We start from the raw sequence: 13,820 nt of genomic DNA, 5'->3' as shown, positions 1-13,820 counted from the left end.
CCCGGGCTCACGTGCTCCTGCTGCTCCTGCTGCTCCTGCTGCTCCTGCTGCTCACCTGGATTCACCTCTCCTGTGTTCTGACCCGGTTTAGATCGACTGGCCAATGTTGGAGTGATGGTGTGGATGGGGCTGAACCACCTGAAGGATGGGCGGGGCTGGCAGTGGTCGGATGGAGCGCCTCTGGCTTTAGTCAACTTCACCACAAGTACAGATCATTGGTTCATAGGTTTACATGTCAGCGTGTGTTCACAGTATGTAAAGGAATATATGATGTCATCATGCATGCATGTAGTGTAGTGGTGCAGCAGCTTTGGTACAGAAACACACAAAGAAAACTGAAGCTGCTCCAGCGCCTGAAAGTCTGACGTGTGTCTGTGCGGCCCTCAGCTCTGCCTGCCAGGCCGCTGCAGGACGACAGGCAGTGTGGCGTCTACAGCTCGGCCCTGGACGCTCCGTGGCAGAGTCTCTCCTGTGAGTCCGCTCTGCCTTACATCTGCAAGAAGACGCTGGGCCACGCCCCCCGAGGAGCCGAGCCCCTGGGTAAAGAGCACTCACATGTGTCCTTCACTGAGGCAGGGGTCAAAGTGTGGAACAGCTGCTCTGCACCTGGGGACTGACCTTTGACCTTTGACTCTACTGCTGCTCCACCAAAACAAAGTTCACTCTGCTTCATGACCTGAAATGTCTCTCCTCTCCTCTCCTCTCCTCTCCTCTCCTCAGAACACTGGCAGTACCTCCATACTGAGTGTTCTGACGGCTGGACGGCCCATAATGGGTTCTGTTACCGTGTTCTGTCCGGTCCAGAGGCAGGAGGTTGGGAGGAGTCGTCTCGTTCTTGTGTCTCTCAGGGAGCAAACCTCACCAGTCTCCACTCGCTGTCTGAGGTGGAGCTGCTGCGCCGCATTCTGGATGACTGTAAGGCAAAACACTGCGCCGTGTGTGTGTGTGTGTGTGTGTGTGTGTGTGTGTGTGTGTGTGTGTGTGTGTGTGTGTGTGTGTGTGTGTGTGTGTGTGTGTGTGTGTGTGTGTGTGTGTGTGTGTGTGTGTGTGTGTGTGTGTGTGTGTGTGTGTGTGTGTGTGTGTATCTCTGCTCTTCATGTTCATGTGGAGCAGACTCATCAGTCTCCAGCAGGGGGCAGACTCAACTCTCTCGCTCCTTCTCTCACAAATCAAGACTTACCTGCATGTCATTAAAGAGTCAAAGGAAACGAGTGTCCATGTCCTCTTGTGTTCAGTCTCTGAGGACAAAGTGGAGCTGTGGATCGGCCTGTGGAAGCCCACGTCTTCACCGAGCGTAGAGTGGTCCGATGGGTCGCCTGTAACTCTGACGCTCTGGCACCAGTACCACCCTCCTCACAACCTGACCCACGCAGCGCTCTGTGCTAAAGCCAACAGTGAGGTGGGAAACGGCTACCGGGCCTCTACGGATCTATGGTTCTATAGATCTATGGTTCTATGGTCCTATAGATCTGTGGTTCTATGGTCCTATGGTTCTATAGATCTATGGTCCTATAAATCTATGGTCCTATGGTTCTATAGATATATAGATCTATGGTTCTATGGTCCTATGGTTCTATGGTTTTTATGGTCCTATGGTCCTATGGTTCTATGGATCTATGGTTCTATTGATCTATGGTTCTATGGTCCTATGGATCTATAGATCTATGGTTCTATGGTCCTATAGATCTATGGTTCTATGGTTTTTATGGTCCTATGGATCTATGGTTCTATTGATCTATGGTTCTATGGTCCTATGGTTCTATGGTCCTATAGATCTATGGTTCTATGGTTTTTATGGTCCTATGGTTCTATGGATCTATGGTTCTATTGATCTATGGTTCTATGGTCCTACGGATCTATGGTTCTATAGATCTATGGTCCTATGGTCCTATGGTTGTATGTTCTATGGATCTATGGCTCTATGGTTCTACGGATCTATGGTTCTATGGATCTATGGTTTCAGATGATCTTGATGTTGTTTACCTGCTTCCTCCCCAGACTGATAACTGGCTGTTGGCTCCATGTGATGAGCGTCTGCCGGCTCTGTGCAGGAAAGAAAGCCGAACTCCAGCTGCTCCTCCTGAAGCAGAGGAGGACGAAGGCTGTCCTGAGGTAAGAAGACAGACAGAGCCAAGTCCAGACCAGGGAAACTCAAATGCTGAAGGGTCCTTGAGCATAACGAGGTCACGTGTCATCTTGTTATCTGGCATCTACAGGCTCCAGCTGTTCTGTTTTACACGCTCTTTGTCAGAATCCTACACTGACTGACTTTGAGCTTTGCCATGTAGTTAAACTGGCTCTGATCCTGATGTGCACCAGGCAGAGCCGCTCGCCTGCTGAGGTCCAAGTCCACAGCGTGTCGGTCCTTCAGAAGCACAATGAGCTGATTCACACACACGCTGACGTATTGTCTGGCGTCCATGTTGTTCCTTCAGTCTGTTTACAAGCATATCAAAGGCCTGAGTCATGGCTGCTTCATAATACCCTGAAACACTGAGCCAGAGTGGCCCTGAAGGCACCGCAGCAGTGGACATGAATGCTGCTGCTAACATCAGACTGACTTCACACCACAGTGCAGATTAAAACGCTTCTTACAGGAAGTAAACAAACTCTACTTTAACACGTCTGTCCTTCTGTCTGCCAGTCAGCATCACATATAATACATCCTTTGTCTCAGGAGGCCGGCAGTTTCAGTTCGTCTTAGTTTGGCAGGAAGAAACTGAAGACAAGAGACTGAAGATGAAGATGAAACTGAATGTTAGGAGTGATTTGTTGTTGTTGTAGCGTCGCACCTTCAGCTGTGAACCAGCTGATGTTGTTGTTGTTGTTGTTGTAGGGGTGGAAGCGTTACGGTGGCTCCTGCTACATGGTGACGAGTCATGAACAGAGCAACGACGACGCCATGCTGGGATATTACTGCAAGGCTCCCCTGGTCACTGTGGAGAACAGGTTGAGTCAAACAAACATCAGGTGATGATTCTGTTCAACAAGAGAGGAAGGAGTACATCCTCACCTCCTCCTCTCCTCTTCTCTCCTTTCCTCTCCCCTCCTCTCCGCTCCTCTCCTCTCCTCTCCTCTCCTCGTCTCCTCTCCCCTCCTCTCCCCGCCCCTCCTCTCCTCTCCTCCTCTCCGCTCCTCTCCTCTCCTCTCCTCGTCTCCTCTCCCCTCCTCTCCCCGCCCCTCGTCTCCTCTCCCCTCTCAGATTCGAGCAGGCTTTCATAAACAGTTTGCTGAGTGCGATGGGAGCCAACAGTAGTTCATCTTACTGGCTGGGCCTCCTGGACTCAGAGAGCAGAGGAGCGTACAGCTGGATCTCTCATGACTCCTCTCTGCCTCTCACCTTCACCAACTGGAACAAACACCAGCCAGGTAGCCAATCACAGGAGAGTCTGACTCTCTGTCTCACCTCCTTCATGGCCTCACTTCCTCTCCTCTCCTCTTCCTCTCTCCAGTCAGTGCAGGTGGCTGTGTTGTCATGTCAGGAGGTCCTGCTCTGGGTCACTGGGAGGTGAAGGACTGTCAGACCCACAAGGCCAAGTCAGTGTGTAAGCAGAGCGTCAGCAACTACCACGGTGTTCCTCTGCCAGAGCACCACATTGACGCCTTCGCCCCCTGTCCTCCAGGCTGGGAGTCACACGCTGGGCTGCTCTACTGCTTCAAGGTAGGATCCACCTCCTCTGGTCCCTGTGCTCCTCCTGTCCTCCTCTGGTCCCTGTGCTCCTCCTGTCCTCCTCTGGTCCCTGTGCTCCTCCTGTCCTCCTCTGGTCTCTGTGCTCCTCCTGTCCTCCTCTGGTCCCTGTGCTCCTCCTGTCCTCCTTTTGGTCTCTGTGCTCCTCCTGTCCTCCTCTGGTCCCTGTGCTCCTCCTGTCCTCCTCTGGTACCTGTGCTCCTCCTGTCCTCCTTTTGTCCTCCTCTGGTCCCTGTGCTCCTGTCCTCCTCTGGTCTCTGTGCTCCTCCTGTCCTCCTCTGGTCCCTGTGCTCCTCCTGTCCTCCTCTGGTACCTGTGCTCCTCCTGTCCTCCTCTGGTCTCTGTGCTCCTCCTGTCCTCCTCCTGTCCTCCTCTGGTCCCTGTGCTCCTCCTATCCTCCTCTGGTCTCTGTGCTCCTCCTGTCCTCCTCTGGTCCCTGTGCTCCTCCTGTCCTCCTCTGGTCTCTGTGCTCCTCCTGTCCTCCTCTGGTCCCTGTGCTCCTCCTGTCCTCCTCTGGTCTCTGTGCTCCTGTCCTCCTCTGGTTCCTGTGCTCCTCCTGTGCTCCTCCTGTCCTCCTCCTGCCCTCCTCTGGTCTCTGTAGAGTCTGTTGCTCTCACTGCCAGCAGCTGTTCTCCCTGCAGGTGTTTCACGATGAGAAGGTCCTGATGAGGCGTTCGTGGGTGGAAGCCGACTTCTTCTGCCAGGCTCTGGGAGCTCAGCTGGCCAGCTTCCATCACTATGAGGAGCAGGTGTTTGTGAAGCAGCTCCTCAGCTCCATGTTTGAAGGGTTGGTACAGCCTGCTGGGCCTCCTCACTGCAGTGACTCTGTGTTTATATGTGGCATCAGCTGACTCCTCCCTCTGCTCCTCCTGCAGAACAGAGGGGCGCTGGTTTTGGGTGGGCTTCAATAAGAGAGACCCTGAGCACCCTGGAGCCTGGGAGTGGTCTGATGGTTCCCCTGTAAGTACAGGAACACACTCAAGAACCCACACGCCATCCAGCAGAGGTGTGTGTCATTGCTCTGTCTCTGTGTGTGTGTGTGTGTAGGTGGTGACATCCTTCGTGCAGGATAAGAACGAGGAGGACGACAGGAGGGACTGTGGCGTCTACAGCGACCTGAGCGACGGGCTCACGCCACAGCCCTGTGACGCCAAACACGAGTGGATCTGCAAGATGTCCAGAGGTGGAACACACACACACACACACACACACACACACACACACACACACACACACACACACACACACACACACACACACACACACACACACTGACCAGTCTGTGACCTCTTTGGCAGGTGATGAGCTGGAGAAGCCTTACTGGTACACTGAGCGTAAGTTGAGTCCTGGTTCTCTTTATTCTTTCTGTTTTATTAAACTAATCCCTGATATGAGGTCACACTGCTGTCCCCTCATTATGCTGTCTTTCAGCTTTCTTTCTTTATATATACTTGTTCTACTTTTTGTGTGACATTTAGCTTTAATAACATTCAAACTTTAATAACTAAGAATCAAACGTCTGCGACCTTTCCCATAGGCCACGCCCCCTTATGTGTCTAATTACATTTTCTACTATTTTGATTTAGCAAAACAGTTTTTTTTCAAATCTCTTCCAACAATTGTAGCTGTGTGTGTGTGTGTGTGTGTGTGTGTGTGTGTGTGTGTGTGTGTGTGTGTGTGTGTGTTTCCTGTCCGGTGCGTCTCAGAGAGCGAGCCCTGGGTCTTCTTCCGTGGAGCTGAATACCTGCTGGCCAAGCAGCCGTTCACGTGGGACGGCGTCTCTCTGGCCTGTCAGATGATGGGAGCTCAGCTGCTGTCTGTGCACTCCAGAGACGAGCTGCTCTTCATCAGCCAGCGCCTCAGGAGGGTCGGTACACTATTATACATATAACACACTCATATGATACAACCTTTAAACTGCATTATATATCATTTAGTCATATAATAATACAATGATTCTCCTTTTAAACGTATAAACTCATAGTAAAAACAAAGAGGTGACATCACTCTACCTTTGCAATATTAAAGTTCACTCTTACACACAATCACACACACACGTGCGTGAACAAGTGTCACCACAATTGACACACTCTGTGTTTACCCTCAATTGCCCACAGTGAGCGGGCAGAGACACACACACACACACACACACACACACACACACACACACACACACACACACACACCTCATATGAGGCCTGGTTCACGGGCGAGCGCCTCCACACACAGGGAGGCACAGGAGGTTGTGTTTGGCTGCGGCCTTGAGGACCGAACCAAAGAATTCAGTTGTTGTGTCGAGGCTTTTGAGGGATAAAGGGAACAAAAAGGCTGGGATGAAAGAGGCCACACACGGGCCAAGCAGAGCCTCAATGGCCGCTCATGTTGGAGAGGTTGAATAGTTTCTTTCACTGCCCAGAGAGGAACGGGTTCTTCCTCTCCTCTGATCCTTTCTCTCCTCCTCTCCTCAGCTCTCCATGGGACAGACTGACTGGTGGATCGGCCTCTCCATCGACCCGCCTGAAGAGGAGTTCAGGTGGGGGCTCAACATTCTGTCACTGATTCTATTATCTATTATTTTACTGAACATGTGGAGTCAAGAAATGATTGATGACTTATGATTGTTTATGGTCATTTATCGCCTTAAAATATCACCTGGATTTACTGTGTGTGTGTGTGTGTGTGTGTGTGTGTGTGTGGGCAGTTGGAGTGATAAGACAGATGTAGGCGTTCTGAACTGGGCGGAGGGGCGAGCCTCTGGTGGGCCTGTGAAGAAGAGGCTGTGTGTGAGCGCGTCCTCTTCATCAGGTACACACACACACACACACACACACACACACACACACACTCATAAAAGATGTGCGCAGATTTGCATTCTCTGTGCTGAGCTGCTCTCCGGTGTGCTGCAGGCAAATGGTCAGCGGGTGACTGCGGTGATCACCATGGTTACGTGTGCAAGAGAAGGACAGTGTCTGTGGTGGAGACGCCAAGAGAGCCACATTACATCGGAGGCTGTCCAGAGAAATGGCTGTACTTTGGACACAAGGTACACACACACACACACGCACGCGCACACGGACACACGGACACACACGGACACACACACACACGCACATACGGACACACACACACACACACACACACACACACACACACACACACAAAGATCACTGATTACTGATCCATTTACTATAACAACTACCGGCACCTGCTGCCCTGGAGCTGACTTTGCACTTCCTCTCTGTCAGAGTGGCTTTGAACCAGCATCTAGTGGCGGTCAGAGGAACTGCACCTTGTTGCACCTGATGACTTTAACACTCAGCAGTAATTTGCTTAAGAAACCCATTTCACCGTCTCAGATGAATAATTAAGCCATGATTCCATTTCTGAGCACAACAACACAATCCAAAAATGTGCCTCCAGAAAGTTTCCCCTCCAGCCTCCCTCCTCTCCTCTCCTCTCCAGCCTGGTGACCTCTGACCTCCTGTCCTCCTTCGGGGCCCAGTGAGGATGTTTATGTTTACGTTCACAGACCCCCTGCAGTGATGTCGTCCACTCCAGGCGGCCCCCTGCTGACGCCGGCTTTAGACTTTTAAAATCATTTATTTCTTTAGTCAGTGTGTTAAAGTTCCTCATGGGGTCTCTGCCTGCCTGCGTGTCGTCTCCATGGTGACCGCAATCGTCTGTATTCAAATGTCGCAGGGCTTCAGACTGGTACAGGGGAAATACAACCTTATAATACTGAGGTGTGTGTGTGTGTGTGTGTGTGTGTGTGTGCGCGTGTGTGTGTGCGCGTGTGTGTGTGTGTGTGTGTGTGCGTGTGCGCAGTGTCTCCTGCTGCATCTCCCTGACAGTCCTGAGGAGGGAAAGAGTTGGAAAGACGCCCAGTCCATCTGCGCGTCGTTTGCAGGTTCGCTAGTCGCCATAGAGGACGAGATTGAACAAGGTAAGAGACGCCACAGGAAGTGAAGCGTGCACACATCCTGTAGACCTCACAACACACACAACAAGTCCAAAACGGCTCAGAGCGTGTTGTGTCGACGCGGTAGGCGTGTCAGAGAAGGACACATTTCAGTTTGCGTCTCTTCCCTGTTACCATGACATCATTTCCTGCAGCCTACATCACCATGATGCTGCAGGGCGGCTGTGCGGGCGTCTGGATCGGTGTGTGGGACAGCATGAAGTGGACCAATGGCAAACCTCTCAGCTACACCAACTGGTCTCCAATTGAACCAAAGAGCTACCTCACAGTGAGTGAGTGTGTGTGTGTGTGTGTGTGTGTGTGTGTGTGTGTGTGTGTGTGTGTGTGTGTGTGTGTGTGTGTGTGTGTGTGTGTGTGTGTGTGTGTGTGTGTGTGTGTGTGTGTGTGTGTGTGTGTGTGTGTGTGTGTGTGTGTGTGTGTGTGTGTGTGTGTGTGTGTGTGTGTGTCAGAGGCCTTCAGCAGGTCGTGTGTGTGTGTGCTGGCTGGGCTCCATGACAGATGGAGCAGCCTGAGGTGCACAGCCGGAGAAGCAGATACGACTCAACTCACCTGGAAGCATGAAGTGAACACTGAAGCCCCAAAGCTCCACGAGATGTTTCACCAAATCAACTCAAACCTTTGATAAGATACACTGCAGTTTGAGTTTGAATAGTCAAGTTGAGATGGAACAAAATGAAGCCTTTTAACAACCAAACAGGAGAGCAGGGAGAAGGAAAGAAGGAAAGGAAAGGAGATGTTGTCTCCATGATGCAGAGGAGGCATCACACTCCTGCTGTCAGACGGTTGGGATAGCAAGAGACGCTCATCAGATCTCAGTGTGTGACCTGAGACAGCACGTGAGCCTGATGGTGTTTCTCTGTGTGTGTGTGTGTGTGTGTCCCTGCAGGATGAAGAGTGGCTCAGTGACTTTGCTGACGAGCCTCTGTGTACCGTTCTGTCCAATAACCACAACTTCCACCTGACAGGGAAGTGGTACGATGAGAAGTGCAGCGACAGTGGGTATGGCTTTGTGTGTCAGAAGCCTCAAGGTAAGAATCCCTCTGCTGGCTTCCTCTTCCTCCTCCTCCTCTTCCTCAGCGGTTCATCCATGAGAGTGTAAATGAAGGTAATGAAGCATCGGTTCTTACCAAAGCTCCTCTGCTTTCCTCTCTCCCCTCTGTCACAGATACATCCAAACCCCCCACACACTCCTATCTCCACCCTCTGCCTGATCATATAGAGTACAGGAGCCACAGCTACAGGGTGGTGCCTGGCAACATGAGCTGGTACGAGGCGCTGCATATGTGCATAGAGAATGATTCTGACCTAGTGAGCGTTACCGATGCCTACCACCAGGCTTTCCTTACTGTCCTTGTCAATAGATTGGCAGTCCCCCACTGGATCGGCCTGTATAGTCAAGACGTATGTATCACCTCATGCAATATGTACTGTGTGTGTGTGTGTGTGTGTGTGTGTGTGTGTGTGTGTGTGTGTGTGTGTGTGTGTGTGTGTGTGTGTGTGTGTGTGTGTGTGTGTGTGTGTGTGTGTGTGTGTGTGTGTGTGTGTGTGTGTGTGTGTGTGTGTGTGTGTGTGTGTGTGTGTGTGTGGGCGTTGGAGCTTAAGCCGTGTGTGTGTTTGTCTGCATGCATGTGTTCATGTTTGAGCATGAATTAGAGGCTCTTGCTTGAATGCTTGTCCATTGTTTCCTGACCTTTTCCATCAGTGAAAGCATTGAGTTGGTCTGTAACAGCACGTCCCCAACACGTGTGGCAAACGCTGCTCATTCCAAAACACATAAAACACGGATGAGGCACAAAACATGAACCCAAACACGTCCATGCAATGTAAATGTTGTAAAAGCTGTTGTCAGAGCAGAACTACAGCACATCCCAACAAAGTGGGATCTGCTCCACACGTCGTATAATGTTCCTCACATGGACGCTGCACTGGTCCCCCTCAGCACACGCTGGTCTCTCTGGTCTCTCTGGTCTCTCTGGTCTCTCTGGTCTCTCTGGTCTCATAGGCTCAGGGGGGCTCTGGTGGCTCTTTGCTCTCATGTGGTTTCCCAGGACACATTTGGAACAAGTCCCCCTGTTGAATGTGTTGATCATGGAGAGAAATTAACACAGGAAGTCATGGAAGTCTTGTTCAATATACATATATAGGAATTATAAAACTCTTTTGTCATGAAGGTGATCCGTGGAGATTTGATGTTCGATTTGACCAAACTTCTGAATGTTAAAAGCAAACCTCTATGGCCGAGAACAAATGAACTGAGTTCCATGATAACGTGACTAAAATCTAATCTGCTGCAGGAAATAGGTTCATAATAGTTTTGACTTTGATATGTTCATCATTAACCCTTTAACTGAACTGTGAAAACAAGATTTAAATACAAAATGAACTCATGTGGCGTAAGAAACACTATGGTTTGATGCTACTTCCTGTTTCCTCCGACTCCCGCTTGACCAAACCGTCCTGCATGCGCTGATTGAGCTCTGCTGCTGTAGATGAGAGTCTGGCTGCCATCGCTCGGCCTCAGACTGACACCCCGCCGCCTGTTCTTCCTTACAGAACGGCATCAACTACCAGTGGTCCGACGGCAGCGACACGGTGTTCACGCACTGGGACGCCTCCGATGACGAGGACGACTTTGTCACGGGGGAGTGTGTGTACATGGATGTGAGCGGAGGCTGGAGGAGGGCCGACTGTGACGCTCCGCTGCCTGGAGCCCTGTGTCACATACCACCACCAAGTGAGCACCGCTGCAGATGTGAAATGCGAAAATAGGAGTTTGGTTCTTGACGAGCTCGCAGTCTGACTCAGTGCCGCCCTGCTTTTGTCTCACAGGAAGTAAAGCCTTTGTCACATACGAGGTGGTGTGTCCCTCCACTTGGGTGACATTTAGCAACGGCTGTTACAACTTTGAGCCTGTGGTGCAGAGACTCACAATGGACGAGGCCAGAGAGCACTGCAGACAAAAAGGTGGGAAATATGAGGTCATTTGCATTTATGGGATTGAAATCTGCGAGCATTTGTCAGTCCTGATGGCATTTTCATGTTTTTGTTTGTGATGTATTTGTCTGTGTGTAAATGATGACACAAAGAAACAAGCTCCTCATGTTGAGTTAGTTGTAGTCCTGAGTGTCCGGCTGGCTCGCTCCTGTGAGGATGGGATGCGTACGCCCCCTACTGGGCAAATGGTTGTGGTGGTCAACAGCCTCTAACCTGCTCCCTGTTCATACGAGTGACTCCTCCCTCAAAAGTATCCAAACGCAGACCCTGATCCTTCAGCGTACATCTCCATGGTTCATAGATGTTTGCATCAAATCAGTGTCCCACAAAAAAAGATTTAATATCAACGACTCTGCTTTGATATAAAAAAAAAGGTTATTGGGTGAAATGTCTCTTTATAAATGGAGTGATTATGTAGGCACCAAGTTGAAATTATGTCTTTTCCATCTTATTCACAAAAAGTCTCTTATTGCTCTCTTTATATTTTTTTATTTTTATTTTTTCTTAATATCATTTGCATATATTAAGATTTCAAATCCTGTAATGACGGTTCAGCCCTCTCTCCTCTTCATCTTCCTCATCTGCCTGATCTCACCTGCATGTTTTGTGCTGTGCTCACATTGCAGTCAACACCTCAGACGTCTTGACCATCGAGAATGAAACGGAGAATCACTTTGTTCTGGAGCAGCTGTGGTCGTCGGGGTACCTTCACCAGACCGTGTGGTTGGGGATGTACTTCAAATCCGACAGTAAGAAGTCTTTATCAGGGTTCTGCCCATGAGTGCCGTCACCTCCCAGCTGGGGCTGTCAAATGATGTCCCGTTTGATTTCAGCCGACTCTATGGCCTGGGTGGACGGTTCGCCCATGGACTATACCAACTGGCGCTTCAAAGCCCCGGACACCAAGCTGATGTCTGCATATACCTGCGTGTCTATCCGGGCAGTGGACGGCGTGTGGCACCTCTCACGGTGCACTGAGCGGATGGGCTTCGTCTGCAAATCACGCTCCAGTAAGATGAACTAAGAACCCTTCTTTAGTTGGCACCGACACTCTATTGGTTTTCCTGTCACTTCAGATGTATTGAATTTCCCTGTGTGTGTTCTTCTGCAGATGTGATCGCTGAGGTGGAAGTGGAGCCGATAAATGGTAAACATGCACTATCATTTGTATTGGGACAGTTGAAGGTGTCCTGTAGGGGGTGCTGTGAGCTTTCACTCAGTTTGGGTAACAACAGAACTGACTTCTTTCTCTCTGTGGTTGTTTCAGCGTTGCAGGACGGCTTCATGCCCGCCGCTGTGCTGGTGGCCGTTCTGATCTTCGCCCTGCTGGCTGCAGCCGTATGGTTTTTATATAAAAGGTTCACTGCACGCGTTCACAGACTCCCAACCTTTGGCAACGCGTATTACAGACAGACCAACTCACAAGCGACAGAGTCAGATGGCAATGTGCTGATCACCGACCTGGAAGCTCACTCAGGAGAATAGTCTCTCTCTCTCTCTCTCTCTCTCTCTGTCTCTGTCTCTCCCTCTCTCTGTCTCTCTCTCTCTCCCTCTCTCTCACCCTTTCATCATCAGGTACGGAGGCCACATGACGTTTTAAAGCTGTGACACTGATTCCACAGGACAGCGATGAAATGATGACAGCAAACTTAGTGTTTCATAAATGAGGCGTGTGTTTGAAGGACGCCAGTTTGACCCTCTATACTTCACGTTGATCCACGTCATTAAAACAGGTGAAAGAATTGCAAATTAATTTGTGTGTTGACACTGAAGAGAGACAACAAAGTCAGTATTTCAGTTTTCACATTGGATGCTAAACGTCTGTCCACTTCATCAGAAACTGTGTAATGTATGAATGAAGATGACAACAGATCAGGTTCAGACACTGATGATCACAATTCTAACTCTCATTTTATAGATCATTGCAGGAGTTACATTGACTTTCCATGTGGTGCAGCCGGCTCATCAGTATTACTTTGTTTTGTATTTCATTTGAGTACACATGCTGTATATTTGATACTAGAATTGTATGGTTAGTACTACTAACAGAACATATGTACGACATAACTGAAGATTTCATCTGTTCTTTTTTTTTTTTTTAATCTTGTTTGCTGATAATATGATGTATTTTGCACATTTGTGTTTTTTGTGAATAAATTGAAGGTAGCTCTCACAAATATAGTTTTATGGTTCTGGTTTGCCACTTGGTCATGTTAATGAGTCTTGAACTTGATAACGGCATCTTGTGTCATGATTGTGGCTGAACAGAAGAAATCCTTTGTAATTGGGTGGGTTGCAGATGATAATGGAACATTTATTTCCCTCATTAGTCATGCATGTACTTCTTATCACACTTACAAATGATTTCATTTTGTGTATCCTGAAGATGAATGATAACTGATCTATTGGGTGGATCCATAGGGGCTATAGTGGAAGAGTCTGACTGATACGCGCAAACGTCTGATACACTTGGTTCAAACTGTTCGGATCCAAACGGATATCAAATCCACCGTTTAGGCCTTCAACCAGAGCAGCCCATCTCAATATACTGTTACGCGACTGGGGGCGCCAGAACGCTCTGTTGACAGCTCATCTCGCCGGAAGCATGACAGAGAATGAAGACGAAAAATGTAAACCAGGTGTTGAGACCAAGTTCCTGATGCGATCTGACGAGATCTATAATCCATGTAATTGATGATGATGTTGCCGACTCAGGATTGATTATTGACACTTGCACAACTGAGAAGACTCATCCGGTTATGAAAAATCTGAGGGAGTCGTACATGGTGTTTTTCTAGCCTGGGATATAATTTTAAATGGATATTATACTTATTATTATACTTATTCCGATGAAAAAAAGTGTTTCTATGACCAGTTTAAGTTTAGCTGCAGGGATTTCACAAAATGTTTATGTTGTTCAACGGCACAAATAAAGACGTCACACACGATCAAAAAAAATGTTTAAATAATGACGGTATCTCCTTATGAAATACATTTTATTTGGTAATAACAAGGACATACAATTAGAATGGGTAATAATAATGATACCGTAATGTTATTATTACTTATTTATTTTTATCCTCTCAGTATCATTCTGTCAGCTGTTTCTGCATAACAAAACATAAACAAACATGAAGGGAAATGACCTCACTACACTTC

The 13,820-nt window shown here is 49.0% G+C and overlaps 2 protein-coding genes across 2 annotated transcripts in view; one reads left to right on the top strand and one right to left on the bottom strand.

Annotated features, from left to right (window-relative positions):
- Positions 1-12,823, top strand: part of pla2r1 (phospholipase A2 receptor 1) — a 15,264-nt gene extending 2,441 nt beyond the window's left edge. The window contains exons 5-30 of the mRNA XM_076138523.1: positions 92-205; positions 388-540; positions 721-915; positions 1,236-1,399; positions 1,999-2,112; positions 2,837-2,949; positions 3,203-3,369; positions 3,453-3,661; positions 4,330-4,475; positions 4,564-4,648; positions 4,736-4,871; positions 4,987-5,022; positions 5,395-5,555; positions 6,157-6,221; positions 6,390-6,493; positions 6,595-6,731; positions 7,514-7,631; positions 7,802-7,935; positions 8,554-8,695; positions 8,833-9,068; positions 10,221-10,401; positions 10,497-10,631; positions 11,288-11,410; positions 11,495-11,671; positions 11,773-11,808; positions 11,929-12,823. Of these exons, the coding sequence (XP_075994638.1) occupies positions 92-205; positions 388-540; positions 721-915; positions 1,236-1,399; positions 1,999-2,112; positions 2,837-2,949; positions 3,203-3,369; positions 3,453-3,661; positions 4,330-4,475; positions 4,564-4,648; positions 4,736-4,871; positions 4,987-5,022; positions 5,395-5,555; positions 6,157-6,221; positions 6,390-6,493; positions 6,595-6,731; positions 7,514-7,631; positions 7,802-7,935; positions 8,554-8,695; positions 8,833-9,068; positions 10,221-10,401; positions 10,497-10,631; positions 11,288-11,410; positions 11,495-11,671; positions 11,773-11,808; positions 11,929-12,146 (3,599 nt within the window). The 3' untranslated portion in view covers positions 12,147-12,823. The remainder of the gene's footprint in view (positions 1-91; positions 206-387; positions 541-720; positions 916-1,235; positions 1,400-1,998; positions 2,113-2,836; positions 2,950-3,202; positions 3,370-3,452; positions 3,662-4,329; positions 4,476-4,563; positions 4,649-4,735; positions 4,872-4,986; positions 5,023-5,394; positions 5,556-6,156; positions 6,222-6,389; positions 6,494-6,594; positions 6,732-7,513; positions 7,632-7,801; positions 7,936-8,553; positions 8,696-8,832; positions 9,069-10,220; positions 10,402-10,496; positions 10,632-11,287; positions 11,411-11,494; positions 11,672-11,772; positions 11,809-11,928) is intronic.
- The window catches only part of tssc4 (tumor suppressing subtransferable candidate 4), a 94,966-nt gene that overhangs the window by 42,272 nt on the left and 38,874 nt on the right, over positions 1-13,820 (bottom strand). The window lies entirely within an intron of this gene.

This window comes from Genypterus blacodes, unplaced genomic scaffold (genome assembly GCF_046128005.1).
Source record: "Genypterus blacodes isolate CSIRO-AG114 ecotype Tasmania unplaced genomic scaffold, CSIRO-AGI_Gbla_v1 ptg000371l_1, whole genome shotgun sequence".
Lineage (NCBI taxonomy): Eukaryota > Metazoa > Chordata > Actinopteri > Ophidiiformes > Ophidiidae > Genypterus > Genypterus blacodes.
This window is presented reverse-complemented; position numbering and strand designations above follow the sequence as displayed.